Raw genomic sequence first — 20275 nt, 5'->3', positions numbered from 1 at the left:
TTCAGACGAAAGAAGGTGCAACCCGGCAACTGCTCCTGGAGATGCTGTCATCACACTTCCTGAGGAGCCAGGAAAGAAAGTTCTCACTTTTCTGTTTCCATTGGACTTGGCACAGTCCAATGTCCTTGGCACGATCTAATGTCTGCGTGACAGGAGGAGAGGAGGAAGAGAGTCCACCTTGCATGGGTGACCACCAGGAGATGCTACATACAAAAGCCCAATCGTGTTGTTGTTATTCAGTCGTGTATGATACTTCTTTGTGAACCCTCTTGGGGTTTTCTTGCAGAGATGGTTTGCCATTTCCTTCTCCAGCTCATTTCAGAGAAGAAGAAACTGAGGCAAACAGATTTAAGTGACTTGCCCAGGGTCACACAGCTAGTAAGTGTCTGAGGTCAGTTTGAACTCAGGAGGATGTCTTCCTTACTCCAGTCCCAGCACTCTATGCACTATGGCACCACCTAGCTGCCCCACCCTGGTCATGCTGAGTAATAAAAACCAGGTGCTATCAACCCAACCCAGTGTACATCTTCCCCAGTTAAGATATGCCACTTGACATCAGAGGGGACTCTGCGTCTCTTGAACTCTCAGGGAGCTGGCTTCCCTTCTTCCCTTAGCTCTGCCCTTTTTGTGGGTTGGAAGGTCTGGTATGTGGATTTGTCCACTCAGATCCCATGTCAAGCGGAAAAACCCCTCCCTTCATCCCAGCCCTGTTCCAATTTAATTGAGGTCATTTACAAAAGCACAATTGCATATAATTCTTTAATCATAACATGAGAAATGAATCTTTTTTTTTAAATCAATGTATCTTGTGAATCATGGAGAGAAGAGGACATAGAAAAGAGATCTTCATTTAGTCTAATACTCCTATTTTACAGATGAGGAAACAGGGTACTCAGGGAGGGAAAGTAATTTGTCCAAGGTCACAAAGGTAGCTAGCTGGTCTCTCTGACTCCACATCTTTCCCCTATACTACCACCAGTGTCTGAACAAGCAACACAGGCCTGTTTGGTAACTTTGGGCTGGAGGGAAGACAAGGTGGAGAGGAAGAGAGCTCTACTGTCCACCTAGGGTCCCACCTTGGCCTGAGGCTATACAGGGACTAGATCCCCACCCCAATCCCCAGAGAGTGGCAGACACAACTCTGCTCAAGATATTAAAACCTAAATATTTATTAGTGCGTATTTACAGAAAAGAGGATAAGTGGGAGCCAGTAGCAGAAGCCAGGGTGAGAGGAGGGACAGGACAGACAGACAGACAGACAGACAGACAGACAGACAGACAGACAAAGAGACAGACCAGGAAGGCAGAGAGACCCGACTGGCGCTGGAGAGGACACAGACACGATTGGAAGGGACAGGATTTATGTTGCATACTTTAACTACAGCGATTGTAAGACTGGGCCTACTTACAGGGCAGAAACACTAGAGGTGGGGTTTGGGGGACAGGGCCCAGAGGCCTCAGAGAGGTTCCCCACCTCCTCCCCCCACCTCCCCGGAAGGCATCCATCTGCCTCAGCCCGCCACCTTCCCTACCCACCCGTTCTCAGGTAGGGGAGGGAGCAGAGCCAAGAAGAGATAGAGGGAAGATTGGAGGGCAACTCAGATGATGCTGGTGGGAGCAAAGACGGGGCCCACACACAGAGTGTCTGCGATCTCCCAGCCACAGGACAATGGTTTACACATGTCCTCTGCGTCCTCTTCGGGAGGCAAAAGCCTGCCACGCACTGCTTCCCTGTGGGGGAGAGAGGCCCAACAGTGACAACAATAATAACTAGCATTTCTACAACTCTTTAAGGCTGACAGAACACTTTATAGATATGACCACCGCTAGATCCCCACGACAATCCTGTGAGCTTCAGTCCTTTTATTATCGCTGGGTCTTACAGAGGAGGAAACTGAGTCTCAGAGAGGTGATGTAACTTGGCCTGAGGCAGGATTCAAACTCTCAAGTTCCTCACTCCAGCTCCAGCATTCTGTCCACTGTGACACCTACCTGCCTAAGTCACTAGGAGCGGGAAGGGACCGTAGACCTCATTTGAGCCTCACAGATTCAGAGCTGGAAGTGGTCGTGAGAGTCCGTCTCTTCTAATCCTCTCATTCCAGCAGTGAGGTAACTGAGTCCCAAAGGGGAAGTGATTTGCCCAAGGTCACACAGCTAGTAAGTGTCAAGTGTCTGAGGCCGGATTTGAACTCAGGTCCTCCTGACTCCAGGGCCGGTGCTCTATCCACTGCGTCACCTAGCTGCCCCTTTTTTTTTTCCCCCACAGTAAGCATTTAATAAATAACTCGTTGACAGACTGCCATTCTCCACCTTGATGTGGTCAGTACCGGGCTAGGACTTTTTTATCCAGAACCCCACACCTAGTCAGTGGACAACATTTATTAAGCTCCAATTGTATGCACTGTGCCAAGAGCTAGAGATATAAAGGAAGGTAAAAAACAGGCCTTGTTCTCTAATATGTTCTATTGCACTGGTTCTGCTGCCTGTGTGACCTTGGGCAAGTCACCTCCTCTGAACCCTGATGTCACCAGATCTAGATTGAGGACGTTGGGATAGATAGATCTTAAGGACACTTCCAGTTCTGCTCTGGGATCTGGAATCCTATTATTCTAAGCACAGTATGCTCACAGATAAGTAATTTGAGAAGAGAGAGTGCATTACAAACTGGGGGAGGGGTTCAGGAGGGCTTCATGGGAAAGGTTCTCACCTGAGCTAAGCCTTAGCACCCTGGTGTCAAACCCAAATAGAAAGACGGGTCACTCAACTGTCAATAAAGATCCCTTTGGGCACATATTGACTTAGAAAACCACATGTTAACATTATCTATGTTCTATCGTATATTTCTTCATTTTGTTAAATATTTCTCAATTACATTTCATTCTGGTTCAGCCCAGTGTTTGACACCTCTGCCTTAAAGACTCTTAATAGGCAGTGATGAGATGGGAGCAATGTTCCAGAAATGGAAGAGCGAGCTAGCGAGGAAATGGAATATTTACTTTGGAGAACACATAAGTAATCCAATGGGACAGGAAAGATCTAGAATTCAAAAGGGGGAACAATTATATAAACAGCTGAGAAGGTGGGTTGGATCCAGACTGTAGAGAACCTTAAACAACAGGCTGAGGAATCTGTATTTTATCCTCAAGGGAATAGGGAGTATATAGGGTTTTGGAACAAGAAAGCGGCATGTCAGACATGTTCCATAGGAAGGTTATTTTGACAGCTACGTGGAAGATGAGTTGGATAAGAGAAAGACTGGACACAGGGAGACCAACTGGGAGGTTATTAGAGAAGTCCAGATGAGGGGATGAGAACTGAATTAAGATACTGGCTGTGCGAATGGAAATGAAGAAATGGATGAGGGAATGGATGGGAAACATATCACAGAAGTAAAAGTTTATATATAATAATAGGGAGCCACTGAAGCTTGTGATAAAGGATACAACATGGTCATACCTGCCTCTTGGGAAGACTATTTTGGCAACTATATGGACTCAGGAAGGAAACCAGCATTTATTAAGTGCCTACTACATGTCAGGCATTATCTCATTTGATTCTCTCAACAACCCTTCAAGGTAGGTGCTATTATTCCCTTTTTTTTTTTTAAGTGAGGCAATTGGGGTTAAGTGACTTGCCCAGGGTCACACAGCTGGTAAGTGTTAAGTGTCTGAGGCCGGATTTGAACGCAGGTACTCCTGACTCCAGGGCCAGTGCTCTATCCACTGTGCCATCTAGCTGCCCCTATTATTCCCTTTTTACAGTTGAGGAAACTAAGGTAGCAGAGGTTAAGTGACTTGTCTAAGTTAGCAAGTGTCTGAAGTGAGATTTGAACTTGGGTCTTCCTTACTGCATATCCAGCTCTCTATTCACTGCACCAGCTAGCTAGCTCTAGCTATGGAGGATAGTAAGGAAGGATGGATGATGGCAAGGAGACCAATTAGGAAGCTATCGTCATAGCCCAGATGAGACGTGATAAGGGCCTGAGCTAGGGTGATAGCTATGTGAGTGGAAAGGGATGGATACCCTGCCTTACGGGGTATATTGGCAAACAAGTGAATAATCTTTGAAAATCTTAAAGTGTTATATAAGTTTCAGCTATAATTAATCATAATAGTCATTATCATTATCTCATCCTTTGAAAGATATTCATTTGCTAGTTTGTGAATGTTAGAGAACTTCTGACATATAGTTCTGAAAAAAATCTGGGTATGCAACAAGTACTAAATTCTTTATAACCTGTGGTGATCTATTGCCTAGTTTCTATTGGGCAATCATATACTGTTTCCTTAAAAAATGTGCAATAATCACTAAGTCTGGATGTTCCATAAATTCTAGTTGCTAGGCTGTGCATTATTTCAAATGTGAATAAAACATTTTTTGAAATTTGTCTTTAAAGAGGATGGCTATAGGAATAGTGAAGGTAGAATCCCTACTGATTCACTGAGGGGAGGGGGAATTTAGGGAGAGAAAAAAGCCAAGGATGATCTGGAATTATAAAATCCTGGGTGACTTGAAGGATGACCTTGGGCAGAAAAAAAAGAAAAAGAAAATTTTAATGGAAAAACCAGTCTAGGGATTAAGATGATCTGTCCCATTTGGGACATGTTACCTTTGAGATGCTTTCCAAGTGGAGATGTGGGCCTGGCATTCAGGAGAGAAACTAGGGCTGGCTCAGTAAATCTGGGAATTATCAGCATAGGGATGCTAGTTGACCCCAGGAAGCAGCCAATGAGATTGTTAAGAGAGGATGATTTGGGGAGAAGAGAAGAGGGCCTGGAATGGTCTTCAGAAATAGCAAACTTAAGACAAGGATGAAGGAAACTGAAAAAGTTAGCAATTGGGTAGGTAGGAAGAGAGAGAGTATTCAAGAGAGTAAAAAATATCCAGGAAGAGAGGAGCTATCTGTGAAGCCCGGAGCTTCAGAGTAGGTCAAGGTGGATGGGGAAAGAGAAGGCATCAGTGGATTCAGGGCACTGGAGGAGGGCAGGGAGGAAGGCCAGGTAAGGCTCTCTCAGGCTGCTTTTGGTGCCCAAGGCCCTAAGCACCATACTGCACAGTTCAATTTGTGGGCACCTGCAATTGTCAGAAAGCTTTCTAACATTCAATCTGCCTCTGATTTATTGTGTTTGTCTCCCCAAGTGCTCCAGCAGCTGGAGAGCAAAGAAATGGCTTCTGAAAGGGTCCCTTTCCAGCTCCCTCTATATACTATTCTATCTCTGGGCCTCAGGCTTTTATAAAAGTTGGTTCCAAGGGGCAGCTAGGTGGCACAGTGGATAAAAGCACTGGCCTTGGATTCAGGAGGACCTGAGTTCAAATCCAGCCTCAGACCCTTGACACTTAACTAGCTGTGTGACCCTGGGCAAGTCACTTAACCTTCATTGCCCTGCCAAAAAAAAAATCTGGTTCCAAGGCCTGGCATATATCCCCTCTTCAATTCCCCAGCTCCCTTTACTGTTCAGCTCAAAAGTCAACTTCTGCAGGAGCCTTTTCCTAATCCCCCAACCAAGAACCTTCCTACCTCCCCAACACCACCAAAGATACATATATTTTGTATATGTTCTGTATTGACTGATCTCTGTCCATGTTATTCCTTTTCTATCCCCAGGAGGTTGTAACTTCCTTGAGGGAAGGAGTCATTTCCTTTTCTTAGCATCCTCAGTGTCTAGCACAGGGCCTAGCACTCAACATTTGTTTAATTGGAATTGAATTCTCCACTCTAAAACGAAAAGAACATAGGAGAGATGACAGACTTCCTCACCCTCGGCTCCCTTTCCTCAAAAGGGCAAGTTTAGGGGCAGCTAGGTGGCGCAGTGGATAGAGCACCGGCCCTGGAACCAGGAGTACCCGAGTTCAAATCCGGCCTCAGACACTTAACACTTACCAGCTATGTGACCCTGGGCAAGTCACATAACCCCAATTGCCTCACTAAAAAAAAAAAAAAAGAAAGAAAAAAAAAAGGGCAAGTTTAAGGATCATTTGGTTGCCTGACTCAGGGGAGGTCACCTTGCTGCTAAATCTAATAAAGCAAGGGAGAAGTAGGACCAACCAACACCTGTCCATTCTCATGTGAGCCTCAACACTGCTGAGCAGGCAAGAGTAAGCATTCCAAAATGCTCTGATGAGCTAGAACAAGTAGCTGAATCTAAGAAGATTAAGTTTAAATTTTTTTTGAGGCAATTGGGGTTGAGTGACTTGCCCAGAGTCACACAGCTAGTAAGTGTCTGAGGCCAGATTTGAACTCAGGTCCTCCTGGCTCCAGGGCCAATGTTCTATCCACTTGTACCACCTTGCTGCCCCTAATTTTTCCTTTTTTTGGCAGAGCAATGAGGGTTAAATGACTTGCCCAGGGTCACATAGCTAGTAAGTGTCAAGTGTCTGTGGCTGAATTTGAACTCAGGTCCTCCTGAATCCAGAGCTGGTGCTTTATCCCTGCGCCACCTTGCCTCCCCATAATTTTACTTTTAATTAACTGCACAGATATAGGATGGACCACGTACAGCTAGACAATAATATATATATATGAAAAAGATACAGAGGTCTCAGTGAACTTACAAGCTTAATAAAACCAATAGAGACAAGGCAGATAAAAACTCTTTCTCTTAATACAATCATTATTGTTGGTCAGTAGTTTTTTTCCAGTCATGTCCAATTCTTTGTGACCCCATTTGGGGTTTCTTGGCAAAGACACTGGAGAGGTTTTGCCATTTCCTTCTCCAGCTCATTTTACAGATGAGGAAATTGAGGCAAACAGGCTTAAGTGACTTGCCCAGAGTCACACAGCCCAGTGTCTGAGGAGGGATTTGAATTCAGGAAAATGAGTCTTCCTGACCCCAGATCTGGTGCTCTATCCACTGCACCACCTAGCTGCCCCAGTATAATCACAGAGGATATTAAGAGAGGGACAGCACCCCGGAAGAGGGAAATGATTGTCTTGCTGGACTCTGCCCTAATCAGACCACACTTTGGGATGGTCTCTGGGAATAGGAAGGATAAGACAAATGGGAGAAGCAAGGGATTTGAGAATGCTTCTCCTGGACAAGAGAATGCTTTGCAGGAACAAATATTTGGAGGGTTGTCTTGGAGAAAAGGGATAACTCCCCTCAGAGGGGTAACTTCCCCACAGAGCTGTCCACATGCAGAAGGGGCTCCCCCTCCCCAGAGGTCTTCAAGCAGGGGTTGGATGCCCATTTGTCAAGGATGTTATAGAGGGGCTTGCTGGTACAGGTTGGACTAGATGCCCTCCGAAGTCCCTCCAAACTCAGAGATTGTAGGATTCTGCCAAGTCACTTGTCCAAAAGCAATATGCAGAATCATTTATTGACAGAGCCAAGAAGACTGCTCCCTAAAATGGCAGGGACTATGCACCAGCTGCCTCTCCACCCCAGCCCCAGGCCCCTTACCAGGTGACTCTAGACATGGCGTAAGTAGTCTGACAGGTTTGGCGCCCGCTGCGGGAGGCTGTCATGCCCACGGTGTAGGCTCCCATGTTCTCAAAGATGAGCCAATCACCTGGCTGCAACTCTGGCAGCCAGATGCCCTCAGTCACACGGTCCAAGTCATCATAGGTTGGGCCCCAGAGGCTGCTGCTAAACACACGCTGATCTGGAGATGGTTTCTACAGAGGTAGAGAGGCAAAAAAGGGCAGCAGTCACTAGAGAGGCCCAGCGTGCCCTCCTGCAGGACAAGGGTCAAACAACGGACCTGGAAGATGAGAGAGACAACCAAGTCATCCCCACTGGAGCCTGGAGAACTCAGAGATAGGAGAGTGCACTGGAAAGCCCTCTAGATTGGGAGCCAGGATCACAGACCTAAAGCTAGGAGGGACTTGAGGGCCCCTCGTTTTACAGATGAAGAAACTGGAAAAAAGGAAAAGCATTTATCAAGTGTTCACTATGTATAAGCACTGTACTAAGTAAGGGCTGAAAGAGCAGCTAGGCAACCCCAGTTCCATCATGATTCTCACGTGGCATGATCTCAAGGTTCCATGCCAGCCTGGTGGCCCTCACGTAGATGCTCTCTGGTTTATCAGCATCCTTCCCAAAATGCCTGTCTGCCTCCACCTTCCACTATCCCCTTGCAGATATCATATGCATAGTCTCACCTCACCTTAGAATTCCCCCTGCCAGGGTTGCCCTACTTACCACCAGCCTGATCCAAATTCTACTCACTAATGCATCTGAGCTCTCAGGCACACCCTTAGATTAAAAGGTGAAATCACCCCATTCCCAGGGCTGTCATGGCAAATGTTTAACAACCAGCTTTTAGGGAGGAGGGGAGGGAATGTATGCATGATAAACTTTTAAGATTGACCTGCATTATTAACACTTTTCCCATCACTTTCTTAAGCCTACACAATCAACAAAATAATAAAATCAAACCCTGATTTGCAATGCTTGCTGGTTTTGAAGGTGAAAATTGCTCACGATGAAAATTTAATAATTAGCTCTCTGAAGCCATCTGAGTTGGTGCTAGCACAACCCTGACCCTATCACAACTGGAATCTAGGTTCTCTTTTAGAAGGCTTCTCTTCAGACTCAGTGTGTATCTGAACACTAATCTCTTGACAAGCAGGGATGGTACAAAGCCCTTCCAGAAGACAACCAGATAGCCAAGGAAAGACATGAAGACAAGCACAGGCTGCCTCCCCTTGAGGATAATTTGTAGTCCTTACACATACATACCTGCTAAAATGTGCCTGCTCTGACAAAGCCATAGACATCTGTTCTCTGTTGGTATGTCATGTGGTCGCCAAGATCTTACAATTATCTGGTCTCATTTGTTCTACCTGTAATCTGTGGTCCAACCTCTTGGGCTCTGAGCCATTGTGGATTGTGTCCAATCCTGGGGTCTCTCCAAAAATCATACCTCTGGCTTATACTGCCACTCACTCAGAATGATCTCTGGGAAATTTCAGATTATAGCTCAAATATACAACTGAAATTAAGGTAAACTGAGGCACAAAGTTCTAAGCATGTTCAATTTATTGGTAAGACTAGCAATTACCTGTAAAAGAGATCTCCTAGCTCCTCAGCAAGTCCCAAGACCCCTAAATGAGGGGGACAGCTCTCTTTTACAGAAAGAATAGAAGGCAGTAGGGGAAGGGGATAAAGAGAGAGGGGAAAAAGAAGGAAGGGCAGAGTGGGGGAGGGGACAGACAGAAGCAAATCCCTTTTGAAGAGTGATAGGATGAAAGAAGATGGACAGTAGAATAAATATCATGGGGAAGGGAATAGGATGGAAGGGAAACAGTTAACAATAGTAATCATGAAAAAGAGAAAAGGGGGAAAATTGTACAAAAAATATTTATAGCAACTCTTGGTGGAGGCTAAGAATTGAGAATCAAGGGAATGTCCATCAATTGAGTAATGATGGAAAAAGCTGTGCTATATGATTGTAGTGGAATAGTCTTTTGCTACAGGAAATGATAAACAGGATGATGCCCCAAAAACCTGGAAAGACTAATGAACATCAATGTACAGTGAAGTGAGCAGAGCTGGGAGGACATTGTACACAGTGACAGCAGTATTGTTCAATGAGCAATTGTGAATGACTTAACTACTCTCAGCAATGCAATGATCCAAGACAATCCCAAGGAACTAATGAGGAAGCTTACTATCCATCCCCATAGGAAGAACTGATAAAAAGAACACTTGTGGATTGTACATATATAACCTTATTGCAATCTTGTGGAGGGGGGAGGAAAGGGAGGGAGGGAGGGAGAAAAATTTGGAACTCTAAATCTTATGAAAATGAATGTTGAAAACTACCCTTACATGTAACTGGAAAAAATAAAATAAATGTTTGTTGCTAAAAAAAAAAAAAAAGAATAGAATGCAGCATCATAGATGGGGGGGGAAGTATGATTGGTTACAAAGCTTCTAGCATCAGAGGTTGAGGAACAATATGATTGGCTGGAAATGTGGAATGTGTGGCTAGCGACGCCCCCTCCTTCCATCCAGTCACTTAGAAATGTTTGTTGTTTTGAGTCCACCTGCAAGGACGGTTTAGTGATAGTGGACCAAACTACCTTGGATAACAGACCAGTCCCCCTGGCATTTACCTGCATCCTTCAAGGATAACAGATATCCTTGAGGCAAGAATAGAACAGGGATAGAAAGATGAATTTCCAAACTTAGCTTTGAGAAAAATGAAACATGATTTAGGCAGTTACAAAAACAGCATTAGTGATACGGAATGAAATCAATAACAAAATAGAATCAATTTGATTTTCCCAATTTTCACTAGATCTCTATCAATGTAGGGGAAAAGGGCCCTTTATTCCTGTACAAGCACTCAAGATAACAGTGTATATACTGGGCACTCCACAGAAAATGCAAAGACAACATAATGAATCACAGTATATCATGGGGTAGTAATAGAATTGCCTTTCCTTCTTTAAGGGTTCTGATATTTTCCTAGATCTTATGCTATCCTCCAGGTTCATAATGCTACCCTATCATTTGTGTTCCTTTGGGATGGGAAAATGGGGTAGAGCTGAGAGAAACCTCCAACATTACAGTGAGAAGAGTGTATCTACCTGTCCAAGAATGGGCAGGTCTGCATATCTGAGCCATTTCTAGAAACTGGAGTGGAAATACCTAAGCCAGGTGTACCTAGAACCCCATGCACACTCAAGACCAGGTCTCATATGCACATATGTCTTGGGAACTGCTTGGAGTTCAGCCTGTCCAAGATCAGTCAGGATCCATGCCTTTTCAGGGATCTTAGAGAACATTCATAAGATGGAGGAATCCCTCCTGCCCTAGGCTCCAAGCTGGGAAGTCTGACAGGAGCCCCTCCACAATTACAAGTAGCAACCTTTCTATACCTCTTCATCCTGTCCAACTTCTCTCCCCTTGGAAATCCTTTCCAGGTATCCCCCTGTCCAAGGATACTGAATTACTTGCTGTTCCTCCCTCCTTCACCCTGACTACTCACCTCCCTGGCTTCCTTTAAGACCCTTCTAAAAATCGCACCTTCTACAGTAGCCTTCCCTAACTCCTCTTAATTCTAGTGCTTTCCCTCTTAATTCTTCCCTATCTTTCCTGTATATAGCTTGCTTCGTACATACTTGTTTGCATGCTACCTCCCTCATTGGATTGTAAGCTCCTTGAGGTCAGAGGCTGTCTTATCTCCTAGCACTTAGCACAGTACCTGGTGGGATGTGCTTAATAAATATTTATTGACTTTAATTTCCCACCTCCTGTGCAAAGGCACAGGCTCTCTCCCATACCTGGATTGTGCTCTCTCTCTCTCTCTTTCATTCATTCTCTCTCTCTCTCTCTCTCTCTCTCTCTCTCTCTCTCTCTCTCTCTCTCTCTCTCTCTCTGTTTCCATCTCTTAGAATCCAGCTCCAGTGCCACCTCCTACAAGAGGCTTTTATCAGTTCTCCATCAGCTGGAACATTCCCTACTAAGGTTATCATGGTCAGTAGAACATATACCAGACTCCTCAATGTATACTGAACTAGTTCCTTTCCTCAAAAGGCATTGAAACCATCCTCCAAATATAATTGACTCAAGAGACTGAAGGCTTAGACCACTGACATTGATGTCTGAGTCCCAAAAGCCATAGGGAGAAAGTAGAGAGGATCCATCTGAATTTTTCCTCTAAGAGATTTCTTTGCTCCAAGAATCAATTAAGATTTGTGTCTGTCTATCTTTTCTTCCCTGTGGCCTTAGATAACACTCGCTTCAAGCCTTTGCCTCACCCCTGAGTCTTAATATACTGACATTTCCCTTTCCTTCTTCTTCAAATGGGCCAGGCAACTATGGTCCTCACACTAGGAGATTTGGTCTTATTAATGGTCTTAACTTTGGGAGACTAAGATGTCTGGTTTGTATTTGCTTTTTGAGTTTTATAGCTCCCCTGCCTTCATAAAAGTTACCTCCCATTCCCTTACTATCCTGGATGCATCTGCACTACCCAAGTTAATGATCAGGGGGCTCCACATCAGACAAACAGGTCTTGGTGAACCTAGCATTTCTACCTCTTAAAGGACCACACTTCCACAAGCCTTAGAATAAGGCCTCCTGTTGTCGAAAATTATGCCAACAGAGGACAAACTGGCAGGCTCAGAGTACATACAGGCTGTGTCTGTGACCAAAGGGCCAGCCTAGGTAGGCTTAGAGGCTCATCAAAAATGGGCTGGCCACTGGATGAATCCATTGGCCACAGCAACCCATAGAACCAAGAAAAATAGAAAATGTCCCTCAGTCCAATGGGGTCCCCTTCTGCTTCTGCAGTGATGGTGTCAGAGTGGTAGGAAAGGGAGAGGGGATGATAAGAACCACATGGTTTGTAGATCATATATAGAATATTAATTCAACTCCCTGGCTCTGAATATGAGATTCTTCATTCAACAGCCAAATAAAATTATATGCTACTGGAGGAACTGAGCTAAGTCAACATAGACATGTTTACTATTGATGGAAGACAAAACATGGGAGGAAGCTAGTAGAGAAAATGATAGCTCATAGGCTCCCCTTGAAAGGGCAAATATAAAGGAGCTAGCAGAATCAACTTCCCCAAGTATGTTCCCAAAAGTAAGGAGAAATTTCATTCACAGGGCATTTGCTTTTCTCCTCTTAGAGGACTCACAAAGACAATATAAGCAAAAGACAGCCAAAGAGATACTATGGCAGTTAACTGGCTACATCTTATAGTATCAACTAGCATTTATATACTGCCTACTATGTGTCAGGCACTGTCAAGTGCTTTTGACAAATATTATCTCACTTGATCCTCACAACAACCCTGGGAGGTAGGTGTATTTTATATTTGAGGAAACTGAGGTACACTGAGGTGAAGTGACTTGCCCAGGGTCATACAACTAGTAAGTGACCAAGGCAGGATTTGAATTCAAGTCTTCCTGACTTCAAACCCAGCACTCTATCCACTACCACACACTACCTCTACTGCAGAGGCAAAGAAGTAAAGAAATCTTAACAGGATCTCAGCAACATCTCCAGAGATACCTAGTGACTTCAATGTGAACATAAGCAAAGAGGAAGATAGTGGGGGAGTGGGGGGGAGGGGAATATGGCAGAAAATGTCTTTCTTCAGCAACAAGAGAGACCCAAGCCATATGGACTGCTCTGAGATCTCCTATCTATGTGTCATGAATATTTGTTTCCAGAAGAGAACAATGAGGTACTAGATATAGTAAGGACCAAACAACATCATCAAACATAAAACTAGCTTTATGAACAAAAAAGAAACGGATTGAGATGTGGTGACACATGCCTGCAATCCCCTGTATGAGGGGGACTGAGACTGGAGTTCTGAGATGCAGTGGGGCTAATGCTGATCAGGTGACCACAGTTAAGGAGAGAAAATGATGGAAGGAGGGAAGGAAGGAAGGAAGAAAGGAAGGGAGGAAGGAAGGAAGGAAGGGAAGAAAGGGGGAGAGAGGGAGGACCAGTTAGCAGTGTGGAAGTTATGTCTAAATCAGCTGTGCACAATTAAACTTCACAGAATGAACTTCGTAGTTCATTTACATAAATATTATATAGGGGTGAGAAACAATTATGAGAAATAACTACCCATAGTCATTGAGGGTACTCTTAAGGTACAAACAAGTAATCACAAAAAGTTTTCCCCGGCACAACCCACAACCATGTACCAAGCAAAAGACCACCTTCTATTTAATGTATGTTATTTGGGGGGGGGGGGTAGGGTAATGGGGGTTAAGTGACTTGCCCAGGGTCACTCAGCTAGTAAGTGTCAAGCGTCTGAGGCCAGATTTGAACTGAGGTACTCCTGAATCCAGGGCCAGTGCATTATCCACTGTGCTACCTAGCTGCCCCCTGTTATTTTTAAAAAGTATTTGACTCAGGGGTGGTCAAAAAAAGTTCTCATTTCATATACACCAAAATATTCATAGCAGCACTTTTGTAGTAGCAAAATATAATAATAGCTCACATATATAAAGCCCTTTAAGGTTTACAAACCACCCTACTATGCCCCTCCAAGACAACTGGTCGTGCGATCATCCAGCTTGTGCTTTAACACTTCCATGACAGGAAGTCCAATACCTCCCAAGGTCATCCACCCGATCTGTGCACAGCACTGGTTATTAGCTCTTACTTCTATTGAGCCAACATGTGACTCTAGAGAATTAGCACAGTGTAGTGGAGAAAGTGCTGGACCTGCAGTTAGAAGAGTTTGAAGTTTATATCTCATTTTTCATACTCATTAACTATACAGCCACAAGCATGTCACTTAACCCTCATCTGGAAAATGAGGACAATATTAAGGTCACATCCTATCTCACAGGGCTGTTTTTAGGATCAAATGAGCTAATGTCATATAGCGCTTTGTAAAACTGTTTTAGAAATGTCAGTTATAATAAATATTATTCATTAATTATTGTTATTTTATTTGTTGTAATAAATATTGTAATTGGAACTATGTTGTTGTTGTTAGATTGTTTGTGACCCATTTGCACAGGTTTGTTTTTTCTTTCCTTCCTTATAGTCCCAACCCTGAAAGCCCCAAAGGAACAGGCAACGTGAAGTTGAATTGCCTGGAGAATTTTTATGTAAAGAGAGTCAATCATTCTCCGTCTCCCCAGAATGGGGACATCTGAAAGAGTCTCCTGCTTTAAAGGAGATGTGCCAGATACTTCAGAGAGAGAAGCAGTGGAGACAGTGAAGCTCAAAGCATGAATTCACCAGATGACTCCTCAGTCCACTTATTAGGAGCCCCCCCAGGTTCAAGTGATGACTATTCCTGAACACAGAACCTTCGATGACCTCTAATCCTGCTAAATCACTGGCCTCCCTCCAAGTTTTGCCTGGGGATCATCCAGGAAGCGACTGCTGGCTCTCCGAGAGTCAGAATGTGTGACTGTCATAGTGAGACACATTGCATCTGGTGAACCAATTATTCCACCCCTTCTCCCTTTGACCTCTGGGGGGATTGGGGAATTGAGAGCTTGCCAGGAGTGACAGGCTGTTAAGAAACTCAGGGATTTTAAAGCCAAAGTTGTTCATTTCAAATGTTTACTTTAGTCAATGTATTCTTTCCAAGCCATATGTGAGTGAGTGATTCTTTAAAAACACACAGAATTGGGAAGATAAGAATCCTAATGGCACTAGGAACAGGAGTCAATCACAAGTTATTGTTGCATTATTTCATACCTCGAACTAGATGAGACTGAACCTGTCCCAAGGTGTTCTGCACATGTGCAAAGGGACTCGGCATGACTGGAGGAGAAAGCAAAGATGACAACTTTGCGCAGCTCTGCCTCAGTCAAATCCAATTTATGTACAAGTCAATACATTAACCTCATGATGCCATTGGTCCTCTTCCTGGGACAAAAGCCAAACAAAGGGACTCAGGACCTAGGAGAGATCCTGTAGGTACCTGCACCAAGGTGCTTAGGCTGGTAATTGACGCCTTGGAGTGTCACCTAGTGGTGTGTACAGAAATTGCACTGTGGCTAGCCAATCCTTGAAGAAGATAGATGGTTTGCCTGCCTTTGGAGCCAGTTGAAAGCAAGTAAACTGAAGGAAAGAAACATTCTTGCTCTACACTCACTAGTAAGAGAAGGCAGCTTGGTGTACTGGAAAGAGTACTAGGCTTGTAGTACAACGACCTTGGGTTCAAATCCTGACTCTTACAGTCCCTGGTACTGTCCAATGGCTCAACATCAGAAACTGAAAAGATAAAGGGGCAGCTAGGTGGCGCAGTGGATAAAGCACCAGCCCTGGATTCAGGAGGACCTGAGTTCAAATCCGGCTGCAGACACTTGACACTAGCTGTGTGACCTTGGGCAAGTCACTTAACCCTCATTGCCCTGCCAAAAAAGGGGGGGGGGGCGGAGAAACTGAAAAGATTCTATCAGTAGAAATGACATTCGGGTAATGGAATACTATTGTGCTGTAAGAAACGATGAGCAGGCAGATTTCAGAAAAACCTGGAAAGGCTTACATGAACTGATGCTGAGTGAAATGAGTAGAACTAGGAGAACGTATTGTACACAGTATTAACAACATTGTGTGATGATCAACTGTGATAGACAACTCTTCTCAGCAATACAGTGATCCAAGATGATTCCAAAGGACTCATGAAGGAAAATACTCTCCACATGCAGAAAAAAGAACTGTGGAATCTAGATGCAGATAGAACAGTTCTAATTTTTTGTTTTTCTTTTTTGAATTTTTTCCCTTTTGTTCTGATTCTTCTTTCACAGTGTGACTAATGCAGAAATATGTTTAATGTGATTATACATATATAACCTATATCAGATTGCTTGCTGTCTTGGGGAGGAGAAAGGGAAGGAAGGGAGGGAGAAAAATTTGGAACTAGAAATCTTGTAAAAACAAATGTTGAAAACTATCTCTACATGTAAGTAGAAAATAATAAAATACTTTTATGATTAAAAAAGAAAGAAATGCATACTGAATAAATAAATGATGAATGAATATTTAGAGTCAAGTAAAAAAAAAGAAATGATATTCGGGGAGAGGCCTTAACATCTAATTTGTGGCTAAGAACCAAGGGACCTTCCCTTCTGACTTGAAGTTGAAACCTTCCCTAAGCAGCAGCTTCCCCTCCAACCCCCTCAACATTAGAATGTGAGCTCCTGGAGAGCAGAGACTAACTTTTCAGGACTTAGTGCAATGCTTTGCATAAAGTAAGTGCTTAATTCAGGCTTTATTCATACCTTTCTCCCTGTATGACCCTGGGCAAGTCACTTCCCTCTTCAGGGTGGGCCTCAGTTTTCTCATCTATAAAAGGAAGCATTAGACTAGATACCCTCTGAGGTCCCTTCTGGCCCTAAATCTTCTATCCTATGGCCCTGTGACCTGGTTTAAAAGAGAGAAAAAAGGAGAAGGGCATAAAGGGGATTGAAGATGATTCCCAGCCTTAAGCATCCTTTGCCTCTAAAATGCTACAATTCACAAGGTACTTTCTTCATGCCAATCCTGTGAGGTAGGGAGTCCTAGCATCATTATTTGCATTTTACACATGAGGGAACTGAGGCTCAGAGCTTAGGTGATTTGCCCAAAGTCACACAGCTGGCCAGTGTCAGTGCCAAGACTCAACCATGGTCTCCTGACTCCAGCTCTAACCATGTTTCCAGTATATATGCTGCCTCAAAAGTTTAGCTCGCATACATACCCTTGCCCCTCCCCCAAAGGCTCTGCTATGGAATAAACAGAGATAGGGGGACCTCTTCCTAGGGACTGCAGTGGTTAGAGGTCCCATGGCGGCATCTCTATCAAGGAACCTGCTTGGAATATTTTCTTTCTCTTAATATTTCTGCTGACAGTTAACTTTTTTAATGGAAAAAAAATAGCCTCCCAGCCTATCCCATTTACCTTCTGCAAGATGGGCATGGGACAAGCGTTGTCAAAGAAGACACAGTTGAAGGCTCCATAGACACCCTCAGCAATATGGTACACGATACTCTTGGGAGAGGCCCCGTCTTCCTCTGTAAAGGGGAAGGGCAGAGATCAGGGAGAACAGTCAGAACCTGTGACCTTCCTGGAGTTGGGGCAATGATGGATTCCCCCTCCCGGTAGACTGTCCCTGTGAAGGTTGACCAGGTTCCCCTCTCCCCAAGAGGCCAGACCATTGCTAGTTACCCTCAAAGGGAGAGGCAGCATGGCATAGGAGAAAGGTCAGTGGATCTGGGGCACAGACCCTGGATTCGAATCCCAGCTTTGCAATGGACTGACTATCTGAGTCACCTTGGGCAAGCTGCTCTGCGTCCCTGGCCTCAGTTTCCTCATCTGTAAAATGGGGGAGGTGAGACTAGACGGTCTCTTAGGTCACTTTCCTGAGTGGTTATGGAAGTACCATGGAACGGTGGGAAGACAAGTTAGATTTGGAGTCCAAGGACCTGGGTCGGAGTGCCAGCTTTGCTTACGGCCTCTGTGATTATGGGCAAGTCACTCCAACCTGTCAGGGACTTAAGGTTCCACTTTCGTGAAATGAGGACCTCTGAACTAGACACTCTCCGAGGCTCCTTCTAGGTCTAGCTCTAGGATTCTATGATATTTCTAGCTTTCAATCCTGTGGTGCAATGGGCGGAGGGAAGGTGAAAAAGGAAAGCCCCTTCCCCTCCATCCCGGGTGTATGCTCTGTATAATCAAATACCCTTTGGTACCAGTTATCTTGTTGACCATCACAGTATGCTTGGGAGGTGGGGAGAAGGAGGAGGTTAGAATCCCAAAATAGCAGAAGGAGGAAGGGTCTCCCACTTCCTCTCCCCGGTCTGGGTTCCCATGATCAGATTGCTTCTTGCCATCTCTGCCATGCCAGGTTCCCACACACAGCATTCGAAAGCCTGCCAGACAGCTCCAGGCAGCCTTCCCAAATTAACCCCGGCCAATTCCCAGCACTGTTGTCATCTCACATCCTTTTGTATGTGGTTCATGTATTCTGTTCACACTCTGAAATCGTGCCTGCATACAACCCCAACTGGCCTGAGAAGAGCCTCCCAAGGACAGGGGCACCAAGCTTCCTTGGCCATCTCCCCACCACCCAAGCCCCCACCCAACTTACCATCCAAACCAGCCTGATCTGATGGAACTTCGTTCTTGGCAACAATCTTGACAGCCAAGGTGAAAGCGGAGGCCACATAATAACGTCCAGGCTCAGCCAGAATGTCCACTCCACAGCCTTCAGGAAAGTACATGTCCAAGGCCGAGTTGATCACAGAAGCCATCTGGGGACAGGAGAGGAAGAGAAGGGAAATAGTGAATGAGCCATCAGATCCCTTCAGAAGTAAAATCCCAGCCCAGAAATCATTCCATCGAGAAATAAAAGTCTACTCTGAGAGTTGGAAGAGAGCTAGCAATTGCTTAAACCAACCCCTACCTATTCCCCCTCCCCCACTCCATAGCTGATAATTCTGGGACCTTCGGCCAAGCAGAACTTGAAAAAAAAAAAAAAGGCATTAAAGCTATATGGATCAGCCCCCAGTATCAATGGAAGTTGCAAAGAGGCAAATTTAGGCTTGATCAGGAAATTTTCCCTCAAAAATGGTACTGTCCCAAAATGGAATGAGCTGCCTCAGGAAACGATGACCACCCTTTCTTTGAAAGTCTGGGGGGGGGCGGGGCAGCTAGGTGGTGCAGTGGATTGAGCACCGGCCCTGGATTCAGGAGGACCTGAGTTTAAATCCAGCCTCAGACACTTGACACTTACTAGCTGTGTGACCCTGGGCAAGTCACTTAACCCCAATTGCCTCACAAAAAAAAAAAAAAAAATCTATGAACAAGGAACCTGAATGGGCTATGTGTCAGGTATGCATGTGATAATGAAAATTCCTTTTGGGTATGAGTTGGCCTGAGACGACATCTCCAAGTTAAAATCCTATGATTTTTCCAGAACCTAATCAATCACTCCTCTATATGAAAAAATACTTAAAGACATCTATCATGTCTCCCATCGGTCTTTTCTTCTCCAAGCTTAACATCACCCAGTTCTGCCAACAAGTACTCTTATGGCATTGGTCTCCAGGCCCCTTGCTGGCCTGGGTCTAAAAGAAAGTCCATTATCTCCCATGGCAGCTCATTCTACTTTGGGGCAGCTATAACTGTTAGGAAGGGCCACAGACACTTACTAGCTTTGTGACCCTGGGGCAAGTCACTTAACCTTGTTTGCCTCAGTTTCCTCATCTGTCAAATAAGCTGTAGAAGGAAATGACAAACCACTGCAGCATCTTTGCCAAGAAAACCCCAAATGGGGTCACGAAGAGTTGAGTACAACTGAAACGACTGAACAACAACAATTATTAGGAAATCTTTCCTGATATCAAGCCTCCTCTGAATGAACTCAAGTGTCAATATCTTTCCTAAAATATGGTGTACTAGATGAGAACTAACTAAACCAGAGTACAACAGGATCTCCCTTGTTCCAGATGCTATGCCTCTGCTAGCGGTCTTGGCTGCCATGCTGACCCACATTGGGCACATGGGATCACTAATTTTTTTTTTGGTGAGGCAATTGGGGTTAAGTGACTTGCCCAGGGTCACACAGCTAGTAAGTGTTAAGTGTCTGAGGCCGGATTTGAACTCAGGTCCTCCTGAATCCAGGCCCGGTGCTCTATCCACTGCGCCACCTAGCTGCCCCAACTAATTTTTTTTTTCACACCAATTCAGTTACAGTCTCCCCCATCCTAGACTTGTTTGGCTAGACCTTGAGCATAAATGCTTTGGAGTCCCAATTCTGTCAGCCAGTGTGTTCAGTGTCCCTCCCAGTTTTGAGTAAGCTGAGAGTCTGATAAGCCTGGCAACCATGCCCCATGAGGAAACCA

The 20275-nt window shown here is 44.7% G+C and overlaps 1 protein-coding gene across 6 annotated transcripts in view; it reads right to left on the bottom strand.

Annotated features, from left to right (window-relative positions):
- Positions 1-726: 726 nt before the first annotated feature.
- The window catches only part of AZIN2 (antizyme inhibitor 2), a 36986-nt gene continuing 17437 nt past the window's right edge, over positions 727-20275 (bottom strand). For 3 of the 6 annotated variants that reach the window (XM_043997134.1, XM_043997132.1, XM_043997133.1), the window contains exons 8-11: positions 18520-18682; positions 17331-17443; positions 7401-7615; positions 735-1731 (exon numbers count right to left, since the gene is read on the bottom strand). In XM_043997134.1, coding sequence (XP_043853069.1) covers positions 1599-1731; positions 7401-7615; positions 17331-17443; positions 18520-18682 — 624 coding nt within the window. In that variant the 3' untranslated portion in view covers positions 735-1598. Of the gene's footprint in view, positions 1732-7400; positions 7616-17330; positions 17444-18519; positions 18683-20275 lie in introns of all 6 variants that reach the window. The other 3 variants (XM_043997136.1, XM_043997135.1, XM_043997137.1) reach the window with 2 other exon arrangements.

Source organism: Dromiciops gliroides, chromosome 3, assembly GCF_019393635.1.
Source record: "Dromiciops gliroides isolate mDroGli1 chromosome 3, mDroGli1.pri, whole genome shotgun sequence".
NCBI classification, from domain to species: domain Eukaryota; kingdom Metazoa; phylum Chordata; class Mammalia; order Microbiotheria; family Microbiotheriidae; genus Dromiciops; species Dromiciops gliroides.
This window is presented reverse-complemented; position numbering and strand designations above follow the sequence as displayed.